Below are 27246 nucleotides of genomic sequence, written 5' to 3' on the forward strand. Positions count from 1 at the left end.
TGCCCAGTTACTATACCATACCAGTTTATTGTAGTTGGCGGCGACAGTACACGGCGTGGCTACCCAGAGGGATTAACGGGGGAGCTAGAGAGTTACCCTCTTGCTCGCGTGCCGTCAGGAGAGCGAATGCGTTGGTGCGAGCGGGTCGTGTGCTCGTGAGGGGGAGGTTCTTGCGTTGCCTTTATTGATACCTGAGTTTCTCCCTCCGCTCTCCCCTGTGGGCGCCCGAAAGTTCACGTCAATACATATCGGTGCGGAACAATTATTAATGCGATCGTAATATCGTCAGGTAAAACCCTGACATCTCATTGGGGTTTGGTTTTTTGTTTTCTTTTTTTTTTTCTCAACCTTAATTCTAACATTTGATTTATTTCCCGTGTTTACATTTTTATTTCGGACATAATTGTGTATTCATGTGTTTGTGTTGTTTGTGTGCCCTCATTACTTCAGTTTAATCTAATTTTTCTTTCAAATCTTAACTAAGTATGTATCAATGTGTAGATGTGTGTATGTGTGTGTCTTAGGTGTCTAACTTTCACTTTCGGAGATTTATATTAAACGTTAATTGTAATTAAATGGTAGAACACCTTCTACACCTCCAACCAGCAAAGAAAAAAATTGGCAAATTAGAGTTCGAAATTTACAAAACAATTTAAATAAAATGTGGAGCGCATGAAAAGATGAAAAAATTCTAGAGGAAAAGTGACAGGTAAATTATTTGCTCTCAACCAAGTGAGGTAAGTGGGAATTATCGGTCTTGAACGTTTAAGACAGCTGCATGTAGGAGCATAGTTGTTGGTTGCAAGCAAATCTTGGGGCGATGCTAGATGATTCTGTGGTCGTGAGTGATATATTATAACGGCGGCCGGATCTTCCAAGCCCTGAGGACTGAATGATGATTGGTGTGATGTTCCATGTGTGTAATCACACACGCTGCTGTAATCAGTTGACGAAGTTTTTTCCAGGATTTATCAAACTTCCTCGTTCTGAGTCAAATAGAGAGCAATTCTTCACAAATCAAATTACCACTATAAATGTTTAAAGTAATGAATTGGTTGGATGGTTTCTTTTTTTTTCTTGTTAATGAATCGCGATTTGAAATAAAGAAGAAAAGAAAATACTCCGATAGCAAAATGTTAATGTGGAATAAATTTAACGCTTAATGTGATATAATGTAACTTAATAAATTAAAGTATGCTAAGATCTGGCAAATGAATATCTATCTTAAATTTAAGTAAAATTAATAAGGAAACGATATTCGCGTTGTGTCCCTTGATTGCCTAATCTGAACAAAACAAAGAAAACTTCTTGTACACGTTTGAAAGGCTGTCCGTTTTGTTACCTTGGAAAGTGAAAAAAAATTACTTATATCTAATTTGGACAACCGTTCGCTAAGATAGAATGAAAATGAATACAATTCTTCGTCGTTAAATTAAAGAAATATACCGAACATAATAATATAACACTCGCGTCCGTTGCACTATGAGTAAATGTCATTGTTTTGGTTATAGCACTGCACAACACTTGTTTGTTTGTCATCTTTTCTAAAATGTCGTACTGTCTGGGTCCATTTGTTGCAAATGTTCGTTTCGTTATGGATATATCTGCACTTGCTGACCGAACGTACGGTGCTACTAGGTGCACTCGAATGTTTGCTGCAGGTGATAGATAGGGTCGCATTGTTGTGGAATGGCAGAGTCACAATAGTCTTTGGCTGGAAGGTTCCTTGATTTTCCAGGGGTCATCTGTTTCAGGTACCACTTCAAAACGGACCGGGCGCGCTTGTTAAAGTTGTGGCTTCTTTGATTTTCCAGGGGTCTGCTTTTTCGTGTGCCACACACTTATGGTCAATTCCAGAGTTTCGTTTAGGAGTTACTCTCTGTGACTGCTTCTTCGGGTTATGTGCCCATAAGTGGAATATAGGTACAGTGGAAAGTATTTACAGGAAATGGCACTAAATGTACGTTACTTTGTTTGTCTGTGAACTTAAAAAAAACTTCTCACTGCTGGTGCCTTAAAATTCAAAATTTCAATTCCATCGTGAGAATAAGATGAAAAATTATATTATAAACAAATCGGAAAATAATGTCACAACACCTAATGTGCTGATAATAATGTTTGTAGGATGCCAGTTAATTTTTGGAAAAATTAACAAAATTTATTTATTCAAAAAAATCTGCGTCAGAATTAAACTAATCATTAATTATGACTCTAATTACTCTAAACCAAAGGTCGCTAAGGTTCTTCCCTGCCCTTCAAGAAAAATAGACTAAGTTAGGAATATCGCAAAAAATGACACACGGAATTTAATGGAATTAAGGTCGCTGATTATTATTATTAACCGGAAAAACAACAATCTTTCTGAAAATCAGAACAATAGAAATTTGGCGTTTGTTGAGTGTTTGTCTGTTGTTTTTAATCGAGCGAATTCACATTAAAAAAAATGGAAGTTGTTAGTGGGGAAATTACAAATATAGAAATGCGATGAAAAAGATATCTCGACGCGCAACACTAAAAGGAGTACTCATCACACTTCCTCTTCTCGGGTGTTGGCGCGGTGGCTGCTCCGTCTACGTAGCTGCCGCTCGTTCTGAAAGAAATCCTCAAAGTTGTCGATGCTGCCGCTCTCTCCAGGCTGGTGTTGTCCACCGGGTGACCATGGGTTCGGCAAAGGTCACGGCGCGCGCGGGTGACGTGTGCGCGCGGCCGCCGATATGACGCCTCGGTTGGGCTCCGCGTGGACCAGGGACTCCTGACAGGGACTGGCCACGAGGGACACCTACAGGGTGGTGGACGAGGGAACATCAGAATGGCTCTTTGAAATTATTGTGGTGCCCGAAGCAACCACTGGCGGAAGCCCAAAAGGAGAATCCCAAAAGTTGGAAAAGCAAATGTTTACTTACAATTCCTGATTTTGGAGTGAATTTAACGTCGAATCCGAAATCGTATGATTTCGTGGTCTGCAATGAGAGACGCACCCTGCTCAGGTGACGTGCGCTCTCGTCGGTGAATTTGGGCCATCTGATTTATTGTTCCCTGACCTACCGTGGGTTAGCTCAGGCTAACCCCCCTGCGGCACCTATCGAAGGTGGAGAAATTGGGAGGGCGAAGCAGCTGGTCGCTGTGCTGTCGCACTCGTGCTGCACACAAGTTCGCTTTTGCACAGTTTTTCACATAATCACTTCACTTGCACAAATACAAAAACACAAGCAATAATCAAAGAAGAGAGGGAAAGATAGGAAAGATATTTTTACAAAAATAAAAATAAATCAGTCATTTTACACAATTTACGTGTTTGCCAATTTTGCTATTGCCTTTATTACAAGTGATTGTAACATCTCCCCCCACGGAAAAAAATTTTATGAAAGAAAATTTTCCTTCTGAAAACTAACTGACGTAAAAAATTTATCACGTGGTTGGAAATTTTTTCAAGTCTTTAACGTCGTAATCACCAATCCGTTTATTCGCATCATCTGCCAATGTGAACATGTTTTGCGCTTTTTGAGCAACAATAGTGAATGGACCGACAAATGTGGGTACTAACTTGGCAGAAATACCAGCACCTTTGTTTGAGAGCACAAAATTCCTCCTCATTACTTTATCACCAACTTTAATATCAAGGGGCCTGCGACGCAGATTATAATGCCGGGCGCTCCGTTCGTTAGCCGCCGCCATACGTTGCTTAACCAGGTCAAAAATTTTGAGTAGTTTGGGAAAGCGTTTAGCGTACTTTTGAACAGGATCAATTTCCGGCTGATCGTCATTAGTGTCGTCTGGCGCGTGATTATTGATAACAGAAGGCTGACGGCCGTATGCCATAAAGAAAGGAGAAAGTTGAGTCGTCTCATGCACACTACTATTAATCGCAAAGGAAATCTGGGGAAGGAAAACATCCCAATCCTTTTGATTTTCATTAACATGACAACGAATTATCGTTTCAAACGTCCTGTGACAACGCTCAACAGGATTTGCCTGACTATGGTGTTTTGGTGTGAACTGTAACTCTACGTTAAATCTTTTAGCAAAATTTTTAAAAAGCTCGCTTTTAAAAATTTGCGCATTGTCTTGCACAAGCAACTGCGGGGCACCGTGAGTGTAAAATAACCTCTCTAGCGCGTTGCAAACACTTTTTGCAGTGGCGTCTCTTAGAGTTTCTAACACAACTAACTTGGTGAAAAAATCAATGACCGACAGTACATACGCTTGGCCTCGCACACTTCGCGGAAAAGGTCCAACTAAATCAATACAAACCACCTGCCAGGGTCGCTGCACAGTGCGCGACGCAAGAAAACCCGCCGGTGCGGACTGGTTAGGCTTTTGCATTAAACAGTTGCGACACTTTGAAATGTAACGCGAAATATCGGAGCGCATTTTTGGCCAGTAATAGTACTCGGACACGCGTTTGAAAGTTTTGAGAAAACCGAAGTGGCCCGCTTCCGGCGCATCGTGGCATTGCTGCATCACTTTGTCACGTTGCTCCTTAGGAACGACCTCTCGGTAGCTTGACTCTTCCCACGGGAGCCAGCTTTTCACGATCTTAAACAATTTCCCGTTCGCGACCTTAAAAAGGGGGAATTTTTCCGGCTGTCTAGTTACTTTGTCCTTCAAGTCTAAATACCACGGATCATTCACGCGCTTGCTCAATGTGCGCGGACCGGCGCGAATAACTGCTGAGAAAGAACGAGACAACAAATCGGGGACGACATTAAGTTTCCCTGGCTTGTGGAAAACCTCGAAATTATATTTGTCTAACTTGAAAATCCAGTTAGCGAGTCTTCCTTTGGGATCTTTAATGTCGTGCAAATACCGAAGTGGACGATTGTCGGTATACAACAGAAATTTGTTGTACGCCAAGTAGCCTTCTAAACGTTCTATGGCCCAAATGATAGCTAATGCCTCTAAATGAATGGTCGGGTATTTTTGTTCCGCTGCCGTCAGAACGCGGCTGACAAAGAAAATTGGGTGCTCTTGCCCGTCCTCAAAAATTTGAGTCAGCACACCAGAAATGCCGACATTTGACGCGTCAGTTGACAAAATAAAACGTCGAGAAAAATCCGGGAGTCGCACGACTGGGTCACGAATAAGCGCCTCTTTGATCGCAATAAACGCGTTTTCCTGCTCGTCCCCCCAATCAAATGGTATTTTTTTCCGCGTCAATCGCGTAAGCGGCTCAACGATAGTGCTGAAATCACTAATCAACCGCCGGTAGTAAGATATAGCACCGAGGAACATTTTAACCTCCTTCACGTTTGATGGCTTCTTAAGCTGCATTAACGCGCTTATCTTACCAGGGATTTACCATTTTCAAGGATGGAACCGAGTATCTTGATGGAATCGCGCAAAAATTTGCACTTTTCCCAGTTTGGCACTAAATTCGCTTCTAACAAGAGACGGAAAAATTCAGTCAACACTGTGAAATGCAATTCAAGAGTAGGCGTGCCAATTATCACGTCGTCGACATACGCGCGCAAATATTGCTTAATCCACGAGCCTTCAATAATGCTGTCAAAGACACGCATGAAGCCGGGTCCGCTATTAACCGCACCGAAAGGAATCACACGAAATTGTAACTGACCTCTACCTGGTACAAAAAATGCGGTTTTGGGTTTGCTCGCGTCGTCGAGTGGCACCTGCCAATAACTCTTGGCAAAATCAACCGTGGAGATGAATTTAAAATCTCCTAAATCGTCTAATATTGTGGTCATAATCGGGATCGCATACGCGTCTTCTACTGTAACTTTATTAACGGCGCGCATATCTACAACGAAACGAGGCTCTTTTTGGCCCTTCTCATCTCGCACAAAGAACACAGGTGATAGCCACGGACTTTTTGCTTTTTCTATTACGCCGAGTGTAAGCAATTTATCTACGGTCTCATGCATCATTTTTAGCTGCGGCGGAGGAATGTAACGTTGTTTGCATTTAACAGGGAGCGCGTCACCTGTGTCAATGGTATGCTGCGATTTTACTTGACCTAACCCAAGAGGGAATTTGTTCTTCGCCTCCTCGACAATGGTATTCAAAACATTTCTCTGCTCGTCATTCAGAATATTTCCATCAGAATGCGCCAAAGCTATTTTTGGGCTGGAAATTGCACATATTTTACTCGCCGACAAGTGCCAAGTGCCCTTGGCCACGTCAGGAATAAAACCAGTGAATTTCCAAAAATCAAGTCCCAAAATTAACGATTGCTCAATATCAGGAACTACCAGAATGGGAACGAGAAAAGTTTTATTGTCGACTGTAATTGGGAGATCAATTTCGCCTTTCACGTCATTACAAGAATTGTCCGCTAATTCTACTCGCTTTACGCGGCAGTTTTCGACTCGCAAAGCTAATTTTTCAATCAGATGCATACCGGGCTTGCCTAAAATACACCTCGAAGAGCCGCTGTCGAGCAATCCGCTGATTTGCTCGCCTAGCACGCTCACTAGCAAAAACAAGCGGTCATCATCTTTGTTCTCTGTAAATGTGTTTGAACTGTCCGTAAAGTCTCGCACACAATTGACTTTAACGGATTCTATTTTAGCCTTCAAAGAATTCGCAATGCGATCTAATTTCTTTTTCACTGTGTCTGTTCGGATTTTGTTCAAATGGCGCGTCCAATCCTGTCCCGCGCGACTACATATTTTTCGCGCGTGCTCGGCTGCTGTGTGCGACTGCCGGCACGGCCCGTCTACGGGTTTTTTGACTTAGTACATTTTGAACTAGTGCAGGATTTTTGAGTTACGCCTTTTTGACCGCAACCCCAGCAGAAGAAATCAGTTTGCTTTTCTTTGCAGCTCTTGAATGAATGACCCGGTTTATCGCAATTCCAACACTTGAAACGATATCGCGGCTTGTCCTGCGAAGTGGGCATGTTTTGTTGTGGAACCGCAACTTGCACCGAATCAGTCTTTTTCGCGCCTCCGTCTCCCTTCCCTTTGTCCTCGTCCTGTCTGTCCTTCTTGCCCTTGTTTCCGCGCTTGTTCGCATGCACGCTACTAGCTTTGGCCGCGTTTTTCTCGCGCTTTTGCACGGGGTCTTTGTAGACCAAACTCGGTAAAGCTGGATTGTCCGGCGCGGCTGGGTCACGGTAGTCGTCCACTTGCCCCTGAACCACTTCGAAATCTAATCCCGCAGTTATTAATGCATCTAACGATATAATCTCGCGCAATGGAATTTGTCTCGTTGTCTCTGGATTCAGCCTCGCTTTAATGAATTCGAGTTTTTCGCTCTCGGTCGGCGCGCTCGCGAGTAGATTGAAAGAATGTGTCATCTCGGCGACGTACAGATTCAGTCGCTCATGTCTACCCTGTGTACGCAAACGAAGCTGGTTCCAAAGCCGGTCGTCAAAACGCGCGGGTTTGAAGTTTCGCAGGAAATCAGGTTCAAACTCTGCCCAGGAGGACCACTTTAATTTGTTCGTAATGAACCAGACGCGCGCGGAGTCCTCAAAAAGGCCGTGAGCACTGCGCCAAAAATCGTGCTCAGTGAGGTTACTTTCGTCTCTTTTTAAATGGACTTCACGCAGAAATTCAGCAAAGGACAATTTTGAATGGGGCTCACCACTGAATTTCAAATTCCAGTTGGTGACAGGAATGATCTTACCGCTGTAACGAGGGTTCAAAATTGGGTTACGAGTCGGGTTCGCGGTTGCATTTTGTGCAATCGTCTGCACTTGATCAAGCGCGAGCGTGCCGCTGCCGCTAGCCGCCTGCCCTGGCTCTACCGCCAAGTCGACTAACTCGTCGCCTAAATCAGCCATCGTTTTGTCCAAGTCACCAAATAGTGACTCGACCTCGTCATCATTGGATTCTAGTTGGACCGGAACACCTTGAAGAGTGCTCAAAATCGCGGCTAAATGTCGGAATTGCTGCTGTTGGCGTTCGGCACAGCTCTCGGCGTGCTCTGTCGGCATCAAACGCGAAATCAACGCATACAAATACGCGACAATCGCCCGAATTTTCCGCGCCTCACTGGGATTTTTCGCAGCTGCCACCTGCGCCGCGCGCGGTCGCAACTCAATTATCTCGGCAATCGAAAATGTCAGAATCTGAACTGCGGTGTCCAGATCTGTAATTTTCGGTTTCTCCTTTCCGCCGTTGGCAAAAAGTGAATGCTCAGATTTGAGCTCGTCTCGCAGGGCTGTTAAGGTTTTGCCCTCTTTTTGGATCGAAAGTTGGTCGCACTCGAAATGCACAAACTTCTCCTCGAGTCGCGAGAACTCTATCTTTTGACTCTCCATCTTAATCTACTGATTTTAATTTTCTCTGTGCAAAAATCAACAATCTGATAGAAAAATTCAAAAGAAATCTAATTGCAATCTAAATTACAATCAACAAATTAGCAGCAATAAATCTTTATTACCACCTACAAGCAAAGTAAAATTAACCGCGTCCAGTTAACCAACAACGCTCGCCTTCAAAAAATTTCACGCGTGCAGAGTATGCCTACAGCTCTCTCCCGCACTCAAACTTTACGCCTAGATGCAACAAGAATCGACAACTATCAATCGGCACACGCTCGTGTGTGTGTGGGGTATCGGCCTTGTCGTGAAAACTACGTACGGAGGAATTATTGGAGTGAAGCTAGAAATTCCTCTTGAGGAATTTATTTTCAAAGTGTATGTGTCTGCGTAATTTGGAGGGTATAATTGGGTAGGGATGCCATGTCACAACACCTAATGTGCTGATAATAATGTTTGTAGGATGCCAGTTAATTTTTGGAAAAATTAACAAAATTTATTTATTCAAAAAAATCTGCGTCAGAATTAAACTAATCATTAATAATGACTCTAATTACTCTAAACCAAAGGTCGCTAAGGTTCTTCCCTGCCCTTCAAGAAAAATAGACTAAGTTAGGAATATCGCAAAAAATGACACACGGAATTTAATGGAATTAAGGTCGCTGATTATTATTATTAACCGGAAAAACAACAATCTTTCTGAAAATCAGAACAATAGAAATTTGGCGTTTGTTGAGTGTTTGTCTGTTGTTTTTAATCGAGCGAATTCACATTAAAAAAAAAATGGAAGTTGTTAGTGGGGAAATTACAAATATAGAAATGCGATGAAAAAGATATCTCGACGCGCAACACTAAAAGGAGTACTCATCACACTTCCTCTTCTCGGGTGTTGGCGCGGTGGCTGCTCCGTCTACGTAGCTGCCGCTCGTTCTGAAAGAAATCCTCAAAGTTGTCGATGCTGCCGCTCTCTCCAGGCTGGTGTTGTCCACCGGGTGACCATGGGTTCGGCAAAGGTCACGGCGCGCGCGGGTGACGTGTGCGCGCGGCCGCCGATATGACGCCTCGGTTGGGCTCCGCGTGGACCAGGGACTCCTGACAGGGACTGGCCACGAGGGACACCTACAGGGTGGTGGACGAGGGAACATCAGAATGGCTCTTTGAAATTATTGTGGTGCCCGAAGCAACCACTGGCGGAAGCCCAAAAGGAGAATCCCAAAAGTTGGAAAAGCAAATGTTTACTTACAATTCCTGATTTTGGAGTGAATTTAACGTCGAATCCGAAATCGTATGATTTCGTGGTCTGCAATGAGAGACGCACCCTGCTCAGGTGACGTGCGCTCTCGTCGGTGAATTTGGGCCATCTGATTTATTGATCCCTGACCTACCGTGGGTTAGCTCAGGCTAACCCCCCTGCGGCACCTATCGAAGGTGGAGAAATTGGGAGGGCGAAGCAGCTGGTCGCTGTGCTGTCGCACTCGTGCTGCACACAAGTTCGCTTTTGCACAGTTTTTCACATAATCACTTCACTTGCACAAATACAAAAACACAAGCAATAATCAAAGAAGAGAGGGAAAGATAGGAAAGATATTTTTACAAAAATAAAAATAAATCAGTCATTTTACACAATTTACGTGTTTGCCAATTTTGCTATTGCCTTTATTACAAGTGATTGTAACAATAAAACAAAAGGAAAAAAAATTAAATGCTTGCATAAAATGATTATAGTGCAAAATCAATGTCTATCAAATTTTACTGTTGTATCCAAACTAAATAATTTGTCTTGAATATGAATTATTATTTTATAAAGCTCAACGATATACTCTTTTTTCTAAGCGTTTATATTCTTTATATCCATAAACTTTGTAACTTAATTTGAGCAGCTATATAGCATATATGAATATTCTTCAAAATGTTGAAAAATACATTAATTTACTGCTAAATCCATTAATTCCATTTTTCTCTCTTATTTCTTGTTTTGCTGCTTTTTGGCTAGATTAGTATTTTTGTGTTGACGAGGGTGTTCTAATGTGTTCTCGAGTAGAATTGCTGAATTCGGAGAAAAAATGTGGCATAGATGTTAAGCAATGAAGGTGTGTGTGTACTGTTTTGAAATTATCATTCCGTCCAATTGAACAGTGTAACATATAAGTGGTGGGCTCGTGAAAAATATTTTATTTCCTAAGGTTATTTAAAATTGCCGTAATATTTGGGTTTGTTGAAAAACGTAAAGTGAGAAATTGTTGGTACGCAAATTATTTATTTATGAAGGTGCGGTGTTGTTCTTTGTCCCCCGTAAATTAAAAAAAAAACGAAATTTATTTGTGATTTTAGTGTTGATTTTGTGTATTATTGCTCAAGTGTGTGTGAATTTAATTTCATATTAATATGTAGGTTTTCTCACTTGTTACTTTTTTTGTGTTTTGTATTTACGTTTCAGGCAAAACTGTGGTGTATTATGTTTGTGGAAATGTCTTCTTTTTGAGTGTTTCTATTATGGTGAGTCTATTATTTGTCGTTCCGGCGGGATTTCTATAATGGCTGAATTCAATAGATCTATTGCACAATGAAAAATGATGTTATTCTTGAAATGTGGTATAATGAAAATGCAAACGAAATCATTCCAATTAAACTTAATGTTGCCAACTTAATTTGATTGTGTATGATCAGTATGATATGGGATAATATGTTCAATTATGCAAAAAAATTAAGAATCCATTTTTTACAGTCTGAATTGGTTTTGCTTTACGCTCATCTAGTTGTTGAATTTAATTGTTTTTGGATATACTTTGAAACAACATTCGTAGAAAAGAGCAAAAAAGGTAGATATCTGTTTGAGAGACTCAAATTTGTTGAACTCGAATTATAAGCTGCCGTTAACCGTGATCTGATTTTTTTCTTGATGGGAAACAAGTCTAATGTAGTCAATATACAATTACTGGAAACATCGTTGGGCTTCTGTAAATTTTACAAAGTATTATTAGTATGTTCAATTTAATGGGTGGTACTAACTCAAAATTCATTCAAATCTTCTATATTGTAATTAATAAAAATAACTCATTAATGGAAATTAATCAATTTGATATTATATTTTAAATATTAAACATCTATTTTTTTTCAAAAGATAAATAACTTTTATATCTGTGCCATTGTTATACTCTTAGGTAAAATTTAAATTATCGTTGGAAATGCTCAGTATTTCGAAATTATTAATTCAACTTGTTATCTTATTTACAATAATCTAGCTTTTTAATTTATTTCTTAAATCAATTCAACTCTCAAAACTCTTTAAACTCAAGGCTACTCAAAATTAATTCTCTACCTGATTATTGCTTTAACATGAGCATTTCAAAGAATCTGAAAAGAATACGAAATTAAACTGAAAATAAAATTTAATTAGAACAGAACAGGGAGTTAGGGGAGATGCACGACTTTTCTTGTAGTAATCGTCGAGACTAATTGTTTATATTTACAAGTATTGACATTGACAATGTTGATACCCTTTATTTTTTTGAAAAAAAATTGTAACCGTAAATTGTATTAGAAATGTGTGGTGAATTTTTTGTATAATGTCACAAAAATGTTATGTTTGCTACACTCTGCCTCTGCGTACATTATTGCTGTTGCATGCCTAACCGGGAGTAATTTTCTATTATGTTAAACCAACGCTACCGCCGCCGCCGCCGCGTGTCTGTTTCTATTTCTCTGTCTCTGTCACTTATGTCATGCTATGCTCAAAAATCTCTCAAGATTACAAAATCTGCTTTGCTAATAACTATCTTTTTCTCTAATTATGTTTCCAATGAAATTAATTTTTCTTTAACTGCGGTTCACTGGACTATTATTCAACTCGGCTAAAGAATAAGACCAACAATCAGTCATCATTATTACTAACTTGGCTGCTCACGCGTTGCAGTAAGTTGAAATACTTATGAGATGTTAGTAATATTTATTTGCCTTCTGCCTATATTAGCAGTCAGAAATCCTCAGGCTAAGATCTGTGTTTTGCTGGCCATGCAAAAACACAGGACTAGATTTGCTAAGTGACTTCCAAACGTTAATAAAGTCCAGTCTCCCAAAATTTATCAAACTATGAAAATTGCAAAATGATTGAATAATTAATATTTTTTTTTTATGAAAATTTAATATCTTTTAATTTATTAAATGAAAAAGATAAAGGATCGTGAGTTGTTCGAATTTTAAAATTGATTTGAGTGATATGGTTTATTGAAATCGAAGTGATTCTATTAAATTATGCTAAAAGGCTTCCAATCACGGAATTGATTTGAATTAAAAGTTACGTTAGCATTGGGGTTTCGTTGAGAATTTTAATAAAATAAATTAAATTTTCTTATGGCTGGCTGGCGCGCGGGAATGGGGGGGGGGTTAGGCGCTTTTTGTTTAACTCTCTTTTTGCTATTAAATGAATATCTGATTGCATATTCATTATAATTTCTTGATTTGAGCAGTGAGAAGGGTGTCATGTCAATACTCTATTAATAACTAAAATATATATACACATTCCATGTTTAATTGAAGTACCTTGTCTTTAATGCTAAATCAATAGAACTCATCAGAGAAGCGATTTAATGGGATTCGCCATTTATCAGAGGGATAAATACTTTTAGAATTGCCTTCTTTTTTTGGCTTCATGTATTCTTTCTATTCCAACAAAATAAACAGTTCTTTGCTTCAGACCTTAAGGTTTAGTCACGTATGTATACGCCTTGTTATATTGGTGAGTTTCCTGGTGGTTCGAGGTGGATATTTTACGCTCAATTTCTCTTTTTCCTCCTTGTCGCGCTTAATACTTTGACTTTACATTCTACAAAAGTGTCCCTTTGATCGCTTTGAGAAAACTAGACTCGAGAAATATCTTTACTCATTGAGTATCATATGCATAACTTTTATAAATTATCGCCACTTTGTTTTGAACCTTTTTTCCTTTAATATCGTGAATATCTAGAAGTTCGTCTCGTTTTGTGTCTACCATGCTCACACGTACCGTTGAGGTATATTGGAAAAGTATACCAAAAAATTAGAGTTTCGAAACACATATTATGTTCACCTTGATGGTGCAAATAAGCCGCTGCTTTTATCGCAACATACATACTCATTATTTTCTTTTTATTTTCACGAAATTCTGTGAAATTTCCATAACTCTTAATTTCCTATGCAGGGTTTAACGCAGTGATAACTCATTCTTTACTTGTCATTTCTCTTCAATCATTATCCAAAAACCGTGTGTTTCCGAAATGTAACCAAGATATAAAAAAATTCAATTTTGTGACATACTATCTCAGAAGATAATATGGGCCTTTATACACACTTTTTTCACACATAAGAACGCACCATGGGAGGATATGGGGCAGGGATAGAGGAAGGCGGAGGTTGGGCGCGAGTTGGGCGCAAGTAAGGCGCTAGCTAGGCGGAGGTAAGGCGCGAATTGCGCGCGAGTTGGGAGAGAAATAATTTTGCGCGAGTTGTGCGGGAGTTTTTCACAACGTTGGCCGCGCGAGTCAGCCGAAGAGAGAAATCGGCGCAGAGAGTAAATTATGAGTGTTGGCTCTCGAGGTACATGCGAGTCGCGCTGTGTGTAAGTTGGCGCAGAGAGGAAGGTGCGAGTAGGGTATGAGATAGGCTGGTATGGTTCTCGAGTTGGGAGAGAAACAATTCAGTGCGAGTTGTGCGGGAGTCGGGCGCACACGCTTTCTTCCTCACGGACGGACGACTCATGCAAAAGAGAGTAAACGGCGCACAGAGAGAGTTAATTATGATTGTTGCCGCTCGAGATGCATACGAGTCGCACTGTGTGCAAGTTGGCGCACCGGGGAGAGAGGAAGCCGCGAGATAGGCTGGTATGGGTCTCGAGTTGGGAGAGAAATAATTCAGTGCGAGTTGTGCGGGAGTTGGGCACGCACGTTTTTTCCTCACGGATGGTCAACTCATGCAAAGAGAGTAAACAGCGCACAGAGAGAGAGAGAGAGAGAGAGTTACTTATGAGTGCTGCGCGCGAGATGTGTGCGATTCGGTCGCGAGTCGGAATGAGAGACACGCAGAGAGAATTTGCGCGAGCCGAGCACTTCACGAGGATGTGATTTTTAATTGTAGCGGTGTAGAACGGAGAGAAAATATTTATCGCAGTAGTGGCGTGACACGCAGTACATGCATTTATATTTTGTAGCGGGGCGCATCGGCGCGCTCGAGAAAGAATTCTTCAGTAATATTTCTGCTGGGATGAATAAAAAGCAGCACGAGAGAAAAGGTGACCGAAGCCCGAGCATGTGTGTGGCGGGCAAGTGGCCGCAGATGTATCAGCGCGTTAGCTCGGTTGAGGAAAAAACTGCCTTGTGGACACATAACCCTGTGTGTTCAATGTGTCGATATTGCGTGTGGCGTATGTGAAAAAACAATTGTTGGCCAAATAAAAATTGCAGGTTCACTCTGATACAAATATTTGTTTTCAATTAGTGACCTTTGATCGTAAAGAGGGTGGAGCTTAAATTATTGTGGTAGGGCAGGGTCGTGCTTTTAAAAGCCCGTGTCTCATGTTAAATCGTCACTCCTGTCACTGTATCCCGATGGAGGACACACGAGAGCCACATACAACGGAGGAGGAAGGCAGGCAGCAATGTTGCAGCCACGATCCAGATAATGCGGTAAATATAATATTTCGCTCGTACCCACGACACTTTTTAATTGTATAATGCCCCTCTTCCATTTTACAGATGGTCAGAGATGCTGAACTTTTCTGCGCGTTGATATACGGACTCAGAGGCGGCAACCCCGGCACAGCAGTAAGGACGATGAAAACTCGGTGTATGTTGAATGTGACTAACTCTTTATTATAATATGTTCGCAGCCGCCTGCACAATATGTATTGAGAAGATCCAGTTTGTAAATTTTGAAGAACCGCGTGAATGTTACCACATAGCCTCTCTCCGCAAGGCATTTCAATCGCAGATATGTAGTACGATTTTATTATATCATTAATCGCACAAATATTTCTTCATCTGTTCATAGATTTCCGAGAGAAACTGCCCAATGCAGAGCAAGTCATTATTCGTTACCGCCAGGCGTTGAATTTTCTCCTGGTGCACATTTCTTCAAAAGATGTTAAATATTAAAGCAAATACTCTGTTTTGTAAGTACGTTCTTCATAATGTGAAATTTACTGTGCGTTGTCTTTATCGAACAATAAAAAAGATCAAAGTGAATACTTTTGTTTTTTGTAAGTACGTTCTTCATAATGTGAAATTTAATGTACGTTGTCTTTATCGAACTTATAACAATAAAAAAGGGTATTCAAATGAAATGCATGGTGTTTCTTTTTCAAAACATTAAATCATCAGATTTTATTGAGATGTCAAAGAATGAATACAGAAACGCTTGATCTCACAGAAGCAGGCGTAGTAGTCCAGGGTGGACAGCGCCTCTCCCTTCTCGTCAGGTTCGAAGTTGATGTCGTCTGTCTTCATCTCGGAGAGGTATTGCTCGGCTCGTCCTACTTCCTGCGGGTCGCTGAGCTTGAAGTGTGTTGCCAAGTGCACCTTCATGACATCGCTCATCTTTTTCAGCTCAGCGGAGTACTTGCTCAGCAGGCCGAACGTGTGAACAATCAGCGGCATGATGGTCCGCATGAATTGCCAAGTGTAGCAGTTCATGATTAAGAGCTGCCCGTTCGGCTCGGATCCGTCAACGCGGACGAAAATCGCCTTTTTGTTGTAGTGATAGCCAAATTCAACAGTGGCGCTGTCCGTCAGGCGCAAAATCTTGTTCTGAGGATCCGCGTCTGCTTTGAAAAACTCGGTGAATTTCTCAAAGCAGTCGATGAACCTCACAGAAGCTTCGTGCTGCAGCTTCACACCGCGGGTTCCTGGTTTTTTAAGTAGAATGACGGGGTTGTAGTCTTCAAGAGGATCGCAACCAATGATGATCTGCTTGCCGCCGCTCTTGTTGATGGGGTAAATCCTGCGGAGAACCTCATGGCATCTGTCCACCGGATCATAAGTGATTTTCTTCTTCTTGTCCAGAACAGTCTCCTCCAGCGGCCTTGCGTACGGCTTATCACCGCGATTAAACAGAAATTTCCTGTCCATATGGCTGCTTGTTGGCGAGACCGGTGATGATACTTGTCGCGTGACTGGAGCCTTGCTACTTAGACCCGTCCACCGCGAGAACATTTATACCTTTGGACCGCCATCTGGTGGTTAGATTGGAGGACTTAGAGTTCCACCCCCAAACGATTCATTAGATTTCCACAGGCAAGTGCGATAAAGTCGTCGTTTTGCTGCTTGTTCTCCGTCATGCTATTCTTAAACGACTTTATGACCCCCATTTTTGAAGCGAGGAAAAGTAAAGCGTACCCACCACACACAACGGAATTTACCGACTGGTAACATTTTTTGTTGTACGTGAATTTTCCTTGCCTCTTCAAAAATTTCTCGTGTGTTGGAACGTGCGGTCCCATCCCGTACGAGTCGAAAAATATTATTTTTCCGCGCACGGGGAGATAAATCGAGATCCAATGACCGGTGGTTTCTCTCGATGGGGCCGTGTTAACTACGATCGCTGCGGGGCGCTTGAGTTTTCTGCGAGGAAGCATATCCGCGGCGTACACGCCAACGTGCGTATTACTTTTCGCTCTCTCCTGAAGACCCGCCAAGCAGCTTTTCAACATCACCGTGTCCATCTAGAAATTTTTTTATGACTCTCGCACTCGACTCGGCGCAGCGCGCGTCTGATGAAAAATGTAATTTGCAAGCGGCCGTGGCTCCGCGCACACTGGGGCAGCCGTAGAAAGAAAGATCGTGAACGCGCCTGCTTAGTATCTCGCTCAGATAAGCTGCTTTGGTGCTGCCCTTTGTAACAATGTATTTGTAGCCGGGTGCAATCATATTTATACTCAAGATGAAGTCGGTCATTGTGCAGTTGCCCATGTGCCACGGTATTTTGTGATAATAACGCGAATTCCACGCGATCGTTTTTTTCTCTTTGTCGCTCAGCGAACTGAAATCCATCCCGGGCTTTATCAAATATTTTCTGGACAAGTCATCCGCCAGCAAAAAAACTTCTTTTGGCAGAAACGACGAGCAGCAGAAGCCCTGAACCTCTACGATCAGAGCCATCTTCCCTTATGACGCTACCGTACGAATAGCTATTTCTTATATTGGATCATCACCTCTCTGTTTCGGTCTATCTCCAGCGTTTCAGGGTACTCGGCATGACAAACGACATTAACGACGTGCGCCAGCGGGATTTTAAATGTTAGTTCAAGCCGTACGTTCCCTTGCTGCGGCGGCGAGCAGTAATCGAAACTGGCACTTTCGTTTGGCGAGAGGTCATAGGCGTACAGGCAGTAGCCGTCTTTATAGTCCTGCCTATTCACGCAATAGCCATCGTCCGCCAGAAAATTACCAGTCGAAATGAAAGAGAACATGAATGGGACAAGGTAGTTTTCATTTCCTGCGAAGTTCAGCGAGTACGGCGAGGAGTTTACAATTTTTCCGTTTATGGATAGGGTGAGCTGCGACACCGAGTAGTTCTGGAAATCAAAGCAGTTTTCCATGTAGTTCCCCGAAACTGCGGAATTTTTAACAAGACCAAAAATTATCCTTGTGGGCACGCGTCCGAGAAATAAGTTCTCGAGCGTGTGATGAGTGACTCCAGCTGGTATAGTCCAAGTGTTCATTTCTACACGCGTGTAATTATATTTGGCCGTAACATTTTGCAGCATTTTCGCGTGTGCCAGCATGATGGTGGGGCTTACATTTACTTTTCTCACATAGAGAACAGCGTCGTCGATCACAATTTTAGGCGCTATGTCACTTTTGCTCACCATGCACACGACGCTGTCGGGGTTTCGTGTTAAAGTTAACCTCATGTCAATCTCGTTCAGCAGCAGCTTGCCGCTGTTACAAACGTCCAAACTCAACCGCCCCATGAGCTCAACGCTCTTGCCTCCTTTAACATAACTCATCCGCTCGATGTGTGTTGGCGAACATAAATCTGCAAAGCCGCCGGCTTGATCCATGGAGAAAAGTCCGGCGGTCAGATGAGACTTTTTAGCAGTTTCATTGTAGCTGAACAAAGTCTCCAGGTAGGACCTGAAATGGTTCAGATTTGACGACGACGAGACGCAAGTTTGATTTAACTCGAATTTAACTTCGCTGAACAGGCTGTTGAGTAGATTGTTCACAAAGGAATATTCAACGTCTCTGCTGTCTGTCCCTAAAGCGAACGCAAACCCTGTTTTCCCGTCCACAATTCGAATTTTTGCATAAAGCAATGTCTTCGAAATATCCAAATAATTATCTCCGGCACCTGGCACTTGGAATATAATCGGGCCTGCATTATCCAGTGTCTGCAGTGGCCTGTAGCTCACATAATCTCCACCCAGAATACTTGTCTGCACGACTTGTGGAGCGAAAATATCCAACTCAGACACTATTGCCTCGTCTTCCATACTTGCAAACTACGAAAAAATATCCCGCTTTCGAGGCTTCTTTATTTTCCTTTTGTTATTTTTCTGGGATCTACTCTTGTTTGCTCTCCTCACTCGTTTACGCTTAGTGACAGACTGGCTCGTCGACCCCCTCCGCTTTCTTTTTATAGCGCCCATCCCGAGCAACGAGTTCACCTTTTCAGCTCCTTTACCACCAAGGTTTGCGCCAGCGTTGGTGATGTGCGTTTTGAGGCTGTCCTTAAAGTCTTTTTTCGGGTCGAACGAGTCTTTCAATATGTTAACCCCGCTCGAGAGAAGCTCACTTCCGACCGCCTTCAGTCCACTCTTCACGTAGGGAAATAGCCGCCTGAGTAGCGACACCAACGTCGATCCAACGCCAAGACCTTTCTGTACCCTTTGAAGCTTGGCATTTCCACCCACGCCCTTGGCCTGAGCTACGTAGTACGCATAATATCTCTGGTCAGCCATTGTTTACTCTGCGAAGCACGAGAAGCAGCTGGACTGATCCGCCGAGGAATGAGGCTGAATTAAAGTTGCGGTCCTTTATATGCAAAGTGAGATGCTCCAGCCGCTTTTTTTCCACAGGCAGAAATATTAATTTGTTGAAAGCCTTGTAGTGATCGTAACCGTGCTGATATTTTTCTCGAGGCACAAGAAAACTCCGCAGCACGCGCTCATGCTTGTTATTTATAATTTGATCAGCAGTGAAATCACTGCAGATATTTAAAATCTGAACATGGCCTTTATTCAGATCAGGATATTTTACCCCGACGATTTTTTCGCCAAAGCTAATCAGATTCGCATTGGCAAACCCTAAAATTTCAGCGAGTCTTGGCGATAATTTCAATCTCCATGCCGCGTTTTCGCCCTCCTCCTCATGCCTGAGATATAAATTGTACGTGACCTCCGACGTTGATAACTTGACTAGACCTTTGTCCGTAATTTCAAGCCAAACGAAACGATTGTAAAGTGCATTAAATGCGGATATGTACGATTTTAAATCGTGGTAGCAGTCGGTCTTTGCGCTAAGTCGTTTTTCGGATATTTTGAAGCGCGCTCTCTCCTCAAGGGACAGTCTGTCGTACAGTACGCCGCTGTCAGAAATAATTTCCTCGGCATTTTTTCCGTAACTGATCAAGGCAGCGTAACATTCGTCTGAAATCACGTTTGCAAGTGTACCTGGATAAAATATTTCGCAGACCGCAGCCTCGTAACCTGCACTCAGGTCGAGAGCTCTCCCCAAGTGAACAGTGAATTTGCTGGTCTTGTTTCGCTCTGCAAACGTGCATTGCGAGTCGCTCGCCAGAGTTAGATAAATAGGGTCGCTCATAATTTTTCCAAATCGGTGGCTTTTATCCACGAGTTGAATGCGTCCGGATAACCTCTCCACTTGACGTACAACTGCCTACTGCCAGCTTTTCCTCTCGACTTGATCACATAGTCTATTTTGTAAGCGGTCTTGTCATCGGTGATTACTTTTTGTAGTTCTTCTGCATAAAAAACACCCGTTATCTGCACCCCCTCCAGATCCTTCAGCCTGAAAACTTGCGGATTTCTGCGCAGCACCTGGTCAATGACAAAATTTTCATAAGTAAAATTGTGCTTGTAGCCCTTGGAGAACGAATTTTTCTTGCTGGAAATTTTGACGACGTCGCCAACTTTGAATTTCGGTTTGGACAAATTTCTAACTTGCAACTTTGGATACCGCCCCACTCCTGAATAAAGATATTTCCATATTTTGCTCACGTTCCGCGACGTCACGTTGGCAGGTTCGCAACCAATGCTCGAGTGCCAAGAGTTGTTATACGCGCGCACGACACATTTTATCCGATCAACATATTTGTGATGCCCTTTGTTCGTGAAGTACTTGTAAAGTTTTGTTTTGATCGTACGAATGAACCGCTCTACAATCGCGCACTTGACTTCATTGTTGGTCGTAATGTGCTTGACAAATAATTGTTTGAGCAATTTTTGCACCTCGCTCGAGATAAACTCGGTCCCCTTGTCGCTTCGCAGCAGAATAGGCGTCCCCATTAATTTGAAAATTTTTCTCAACCCATCAGCCACAGCGCGGCCCGTCTTGTCCACCAGCGGCTCTACTTGTGCGTATCTGGAGAAGACGTCTATGACGACGAGCAAATATCTCACGTTTTTGTTTTCATTGGAGTAAGGTTGAAATTCAGCAAGGTCGCACTCGTATTGATACCTGAGCGTCGGCACAATGTATCTATTTCTGGAAAAATTTCTCTTTATAGGCTTGTGAAGCGTGTACGTGTCATTTCTTTGCAGAAATTCCAGCACGATTTTTCTCGGGAGCTTCGAATATTCCATTAATTTTGACACGCCCGCGAAACCAGCAGGATGCCCTACATCATGGTATATTTTGGAGAGCAGTCTCGCGTCGTCTTTACTCAGCTCGCGGGACATCCTTTTCGCATTAGTTCGTTTCTGTGAATAAATATTTCTCAGCCTGCAAAATTCTTATATAGTTTGAATTTTTTTCTTAATAAGGTTTCCAACTATAGTTGCACAGTCTTCTTAATTTATGAACCCCACCATCGAGGCTTTTATCGGTGGCGCTAGTCGTCGTTTTCAGCTCTGGATTATTTATGAGAAAACGTGGACCTTTCAACTCTGGGTTATTTATTATGGTGGTTGGAACGTCCATCTCTTTTAAAAACGCTTTAAACCGGGCCCAACCCAATGTATTTGGCGGGGTTTTGCTCGACAGAGAAATCGCGAACAGTTCCTGCAAATTACCGATCGTCAATCCATCTATCTGGGTCACCCCATCAGAGGACCATTGTATTCGAGCGCAGTTTGTTAGAAATCCGTAAAGTTTTCTCGCCTGCTGCATTTTCGACTCTGACTTTATTCCACTCAGGATTTTATCCATCGTCGAGACCTCTGAATCCTCGTCACTGTCATCTGATTCTTCGCGGTTTTTTAACTCTGTTTTTCTTTTTGTTCTCCTTATCATCATCATGTAGCGATCGAGGGTCGCTTCGTATCGCTTCCACTTGATGAAATCAGAGAGATGCTTGTCATTTAGAATTTTCTCCATATCTCTGTCCAGCTCAGAGAAATCATTAACCGGCGCCGGTGCTCGCGCTACGTCCACAGCTCCATTTTCTGGGACGAGTATCATTTTTTTCCCGTGTACATTCATTGTAAGACAGCCGTCAGGATCCCTGACACAATCGGTGCGAGAAGGGGTATCAGAAAGCCGCCGGCCTGCTTGATTATTCTTCTCTTTTTGCTTTTGATCGGATACTTTTTGTCCGCCAGAAATCGAAGCGTGGTTCTGTGGGGTTTTAGTTTTCGCAACTGCCTGTCCGTCAAGGGAACATTGCTATTTATAGTGTTCGCTGCACATTCGCACAAGACTTTAATAAATTCGTCGTCTGCGCCGCTTAGTATTTTTATTCGCCGCTGCTTAGAACACTTGCACAGACTGCGGAGTTTTTTTGCATTCCTCTCTAACCTCGAAGACATGTCTGCTGACTGAATCGAATCTACCATGTCCTGGACAATTTATACTCGCGTATTCTTGGACAGGTAAAAAATCGTTTGCTCCCCTGGAAATACGTTGCTTCTGTAGCGCAAATGCTCCGGACACGATTGCGACAGATCGAACACCATATAGCCGTGAGCACTCTTCGTCGCGTCTCTGTACGCTTCGATCAGGAAGAGAGAATTTTGCGGCTCGATCTGCCGAGCCAAATGCGAGATTTGAAATTTATCGCGGGGATTTTTGAACAGCACCATGTACTGTGAATTTAAAGATACGTCTCTGTTGTTCTTGTGGAACAAATTTTGAACGACGTTGAAGACTGAGAGCGATCTGTGATGGCTTCCCATTGTGAATATTTCTGCAGTTTCTCTCGGAAATCTACCCATCAGATCATCTAAAATTAAAATCTGCGGACCTGAGGACTCGTCCGTGATCACATCCAAGCTCGGCACGCCTTCTACCAGCAAGACGGGGACGTTTAATATTTTCTCAAGCTCATTATGAAATTTCTGGCTGATGCCGTAGCACCACACTATTCTTTCTATCTTACAGTCTATCATTTCCTTTAAATTTCTTAGAAAATTCATAATAAAAACGCTTTTGCCACAGTTAGTCGGGCCAGCAATCGTGCAGGTGAAGGGGTGTGTCCAGGCCAGTGCCATGACTCTGACTGAGATTCCACATCGTACATTTTCATCTTATATTTATATATTCCAGAGGACTCGAACGCTGGAGGTGTGTTTTGTGAAATTAAACACTAGTTGTAACATTTTTATTCATTTTTTATTAACCCCAACAATAAAATACAGCATGAACAGATGAAGAAATATTTGTGCGATTAATGATATAATAAAATCGTACTACATATCTGCGATTGAAATGCCTTGCGGAGAGAGGCTATGTGGTAACATTCACGCGGTTCTTCAAAATTTACAAACTGGATCTTCTCAATACATATTGTGCAGGCGGCTGCGAACATATTATAATAAAGAGTTAGTCACATTCAACATACACCGAGTTTTCATCGTCCTTACTGCTGTGCCGGGGTTGCCGCCTCTGAGTCCGTATATCAACGCGCAGAAAAGTTCAGCATCTCTGACCATCTGTAAAATGGAAGAGGGGCATTATACAATTAAAAAGTGTCGTGGGTACGAGCGAAATATTATATTTACCGCATTATCTGGATCGTGGCTGCAGCATTGCTGCCTGCCTTCCTCCTCCGTTGTATGTGGCTCTCGTGTGTCCTCCATCGGGATACAGTGACAGGAGTGACGATTTAACATGAGACACGGGCTTTTAAAAGCACGACCCTGCCCTACCACAATAATTTAAGCTCCACCCTCTTTACGATCAAAGGTCACTAATTGAAAACAAATATTTGTATCAGAGTGAACCTGCAATTTTTATTTGGCCAACAATTGTTTTTTCACATACGCCACACGCAATATCGACACATTGAACACACAGGGTTATGTGTCCACAAGGCAGTTTTTTCCTCAACCGAGCTAACGCGCTGATACATCAGTGGCCACTTGCCCGCCACACACATGCTCGGGCTTCGGTCACCTTTTCTCTCGTGCTGCTTTTTATTCATCCCAGCAGAAATATTACTGAAGAATTCTTTCTCGAGCGCGCCGATGCGCCCCGCTACAAAATATAAATGCATGTACTGCGTGTCACGCCACTACTGCGATAAATATTTTCTCTCCGTTCTACACCGCTACAATTAAAAATCACATCCTCGTGAAGTGCTCGGCTCGCGCAAATTCTCTCTGCGTGTCTCTCATTCCGACTCGCGACCGAATCGCACACATCATAATTAACTCTCTCTGTGCGCTGTTTACTCTCTTTGCATGAGTTGACCATCCGTGAGGAAAAAACGTGCGTGCCCAACTCCCGCACAACTCGCACTGAATTATTTCTCTCCCAACTCGAGACCCATACCAGCCTATCTCGCGGCTTCCTCTCTCCCCGGTGCGCCAACTTGCACACAGTGCGACTCGTATGCATCTCGAGCGGCAACAATCATAATTAACTCTCTCTGTGCGCCGTTTACTCTCTTTTGCATGAGTCGTCCGTCCGTGAGGAAGAAAGCGTGTGCGCCCGACTCCCGCACAACTCGCACTGAATTGTTTCTCTCCCAACTCGAGAACCATACCAGCCTATCTCATACCCTACTCGCACCTTCCTCTCTGCGCCAACTTACACACAGCGCGACTCGCATGTACCTCGAGAGCCAACACTCATAATTTACTCTCTGCGCCGATTTCTCTCTTCGGCTGACTCGCGCGGCCAACGTTGTGAAAAACTCCCGCACAACTCGCGCAAAATTATTTCTCTCCCAACTCGCGCGCAATTCGCGCCTTACCTCCGCCTAACTAGCGCCTTACTTGCGCCCAACTCGCGCCCAACCTCCGCCTTCCTCTATCCCTGCCCCATATCCTCCCATGGTGCGTTCTTATGTGTGAAAAAAGTGTGTATAAAGGCCCATATTATCTTCTTATCTCGCTTCTGTCCTGTAAACGTCAATTGCAACCACTAATTAATAAAGAAATAAAACAGTTGACCTCTTTAAAACTAATATAAAAAAATTTGCGCGCTCTTAAAATTAAGATAAACAAATCGAATTTGAGTCAACTGCCCGATTGGCCGGAATTTTCTGCCCACGTTGGAAGATTGAGGTATTGTTAACCTCAAATCTTGACCAAGTGTGTGTCGCGTAATGAAAAATTAAATAAAACCGCGACTAATATTTGTGTTGCACTAATAGGAGTAAAAACTAACAATTGGATTTATCTCCTTCTTGGTTCTCTATCACGGGAAAGCTTTCTGCACTTTATTATTAAACCTAATTGCGTGTTCCTGCCATATTAATTCATTACTTAAAACTTAATGTATGGGTATTGAGTATTGTGTTCATATTAAAACAGAGAAATAAGAATGTGACAAAAATTAAATACATTAAGAAATCGTAATAATAGATGAAAGAGCAGAATGTATCAATGCTTCATAAAAAGATAGGAATTTTTTAGCTTTGTAAGAACTTGACAATAACCTTTTTTTGTATAGAACTAAGCACAAAGGTATCTCATGATTAATTGCTCGCTTGACCTTCTAAAACAGATGTGTTTCGTTTGTAAGAGGGCGAGCGTGAGATTTTCTTTAGTGGGCGGTCGGTCTAATTCTTTAAAGGGGGGGAAAAATTTGTCCTTTTTTACGACTAAAGATTACTGCGATACAATGTCTCTTGTGCTGCTTTGATCCTCTTAAAATAGGGTTCCTTGACCTGTATGAACTTCAAGATTTAATGTCTTGCCACTTTGTGAGAACTTTTTAGAGGCTTTTGAATTTGAAAGATGACAAAGGTTTATTTATTTATGAACTCTAGGTTGGGGATATTTTTTAAAGAAAAGTTATTTTTGTATGAGGAAGAAAGTTGGAACTCCTGGTGATATAGGTTCTAAACCTCTTTGTTGTTAATGATGTAACTTGGATGATATACAGAGAGTTCGTGGGAAATGGATTTGAGGAAAATTGATTGACATTGGTGGTTTTTGGTGACCTTTAGGGGAGTATGATTTTATTTAGAATATTTTTTGAATAAAAATTGCGCCGCCTGTAATGAGAATTTGTGAAGTAAAGGTTTTCATGCTGTGTGCTATTGTTTGCTAACGTTTGAAGCTTTATATTACTCTTTGTGCTGGCGAGTGAAAAGTTAAGGGACGGGGGGTTACTTGGCATTGACTTGGTTCATTGACCTGGATTAATATAATACACATTCATGTAGAGAGATCTAGAGACCTGACCTTAAGAAATCAGTGTGAAGGAAGAAGAAAAGGAATATATAACGTCGTTTTTTTTTCTTTTGTGGACGTTAATTTACTTTTAAAAAAATCTGCGATCGGGACCTTAAAAATTCGATAACCTTGTGACAACCTGGATTTCATATACGGATCATTCCGTTCTTCTTTATATTTTTACTGCGCGTAGAGGAAAATTTATCAATACTGCTTTTAGGAATATTTGTATTCCGTCATGTCAAATTTGTTTCATGTCCTTTCTTGAAAGGAAATCGTACCTAATTTATTTATTTGGAAAATCATGCACATTTTTCGAAGAAAAGCGTTTGACGTTCAAATTACTGGATGTAAATTTTACAAATCGAAATGCTAAAATTACTTTACAAGAATATTTTACATATGCAACTTTAAATCTCAACCGTTCTCTGGGTTGTTCGGCAATACCTCGCTTTTCGGTATTTTTACCATTTCGAAGGTTTTCGTGTTGTCTTTTTTGTGCTTTCGCTTATTGCGCCACTTGCTACTAAAGTTCCCAAGATTTCGTAAAAAATCTACTGTGTTCTTGATACTGGGTTTTAGTTTCAAAGGAATTTCAATTTTTTCCTTACTCTTGTCACTGGGAATAGTTTTATCACCGTTGTCAACGTGATTTTCGCGCTCATTCAAGTTATTAATTTCTCGCTTAACTGCTGCTACAGTATCTACTACACATTTTCCGGGCAATGTGATGTTATTTTCTGTTGTACTGATTAACGCTTTTTTCTGCGGTACGAACTTATTTGCAACTACGGCATTTTCTATAGCAGTGTCTTTTGCAATTTGAATTTCAGCCTTTTGCGCGTTTTTTAACTTTTTACGTTCAATTTTCCCTTGTGAATTGATCTTCTTTGGAGTTTTCTTTTTCTTAACGTTAGATCTTCCAATCTCATTTTTCACCTGAGCTGATTGGAATGACTCTACTTGTCCAGTTATTCCGGCATTTTTGGTTTCCGCCAATGTACATGCATGTTCTGGAGCTCTTTTTTCGGATATTAATTCACTTTGAGCTACAAATCCGGTTGTGTGCGTAACTTCTCTCTTTTTTTCGTGCAAATTCACTACTGGCTTTTGGTTTTCGTCTTGAAAATATGACAAATCGAAATACTCGCTTGAACTTGATTTTGGCACTGATGAGAACGGTATTTGGTTAATCGCGTGCTTTTGTTGTTGCGAATTACCCTTTTCCGAGGGAACGGAAGACTCG

At 42.0% G+C, this 27246-nt stretch overlaps 3 protein-coding genes and 2 long non-coding RNA genes across 5 annotated transcripts; 1 reads left to right on the forward strand and 4 right to left on the reverse strand.

Annotated features, from left to right (window-relative positions):
- Positions 1-5397: 5397 nt before the first annotated feature.
- On the reverse strand, positions 5398-7993 carry LOC135946499 (uncharacterized). Its single transcript, XM_065494727.1, has one exon. It carries the CDS (start codon positions 7898-7900, stop codon positions 6677-6679), a length of 1224 nt encoding a protein of 407 aa, XP_065350799.1. The 5' UTR covers positions 7901-7993; the 3' UTR covers positions 5398-6676.
- A 5677-nt stretch (positions 7994-13670) lies between these two features.
- Positions 13671-15447, forward strand: LOC135946775 (uncharacterized). Its single transcript, XR_010575543.1, has 3 exons — positions 13671-14883; positions 14953-15021; positions 15087-15447. It is a non-coding gene; the product is annotated as an uncharacterized LOC135946775 (long non-coding RNA).
- Positions 15448-15579: 132 nt separating this feature from the next.
- Positions 15580-18141, reverse strand: LOC135945123 (uncharacterized). The gene has a single exon (XM_065492547.1). The coding sequence runs from the start codon at positions 16405-16407 to the stop codon at positions 15580-15582; it is 828 nt and encodes a 275-aa protein (XP_065348619.1). The 5' UTR covers positions 16408-18141.
- A 1874-nt stretch (positions 18142-20015) lies between these two features.
- LOC135945133 (uncharacterized) lies at positions 20016-21837 on the reverse strand. Its single transcript, XM_065492587.1, has 2 exons — positions 21560-21837; positions 20016-20922 (listed from the first exon to the last, which is right to left on the reverse strand). Exons 1-2 carry the CDS (start codon positions 21835-21837, stop codon positions 20016-20018), a joined length of 1185 nt encoding a protein of 394 aa, XP_065348659.1.
- A 1109-nt stretch (positions 21838-22946) lies between these two features.
- LOC135947353 (uncharacterized) lies at positions 22947-23921 on the reverse strand. The gene is made up of 3 exons (XR_010575620.1): positions 23376-23921; positions 23238-23306; positions 22947-23172 (listed from the first exon to the last, which is right to left on the reverse strand). It is a non-coding gene; the product is annotated as an uncharacterized LOC135947353 (long non-coding RNA).
- Between the last annotated feature and the right edge of the window lie 3325 nt (positions 23922-27246).

Source organism: Cloeon dipterum, chromosome X (assembly GCF_949628265.1).
Source record: "Cloeon dipterum chromosome X, ieCloDipt1.1, whole genome shotgun sequence".
In the NCBI taxonomy this organism is placed as follows: Eukaryota; Metazoa; Arthropoda; class Insecta; order Ephemeroptera; family Baetidae; genus Cloeon; species Cloeon dipterum.

Excerpts from the sequence above, each read along its gene's own strand:
- LOC135945133 (XM_065492587.1), bottom strand. The coding sequence starts at position 21,837 with ATGATACTCGTCCCAGAAAATGGAGCTGTGGACGTAGCGCGAGCACCG. Across the intron at positions 20,923-21,559 it reads AAAATCCTGAGTGGAATAAA|AAATAGATACATTGTGCCGA; the intron begins GTCAGAGTCGAA and ends AAATTTTTCCAG.
- LOC135945123 (XM_065492547.1), bottom strand. The coding sequence starts at position 16,407 with ATGTTCTCGCGGTGGACGGGTCTAAGTAGCAAGGCTCCAGTCACGCGA.
- LOC135946499 (XM_065494727.1), bottom strand. The coding sequence starts at position 7,900 with ATGCCGACAGAGCACGCCGAGAGCTGTGCCGAACGCCAACAGCAGCAA.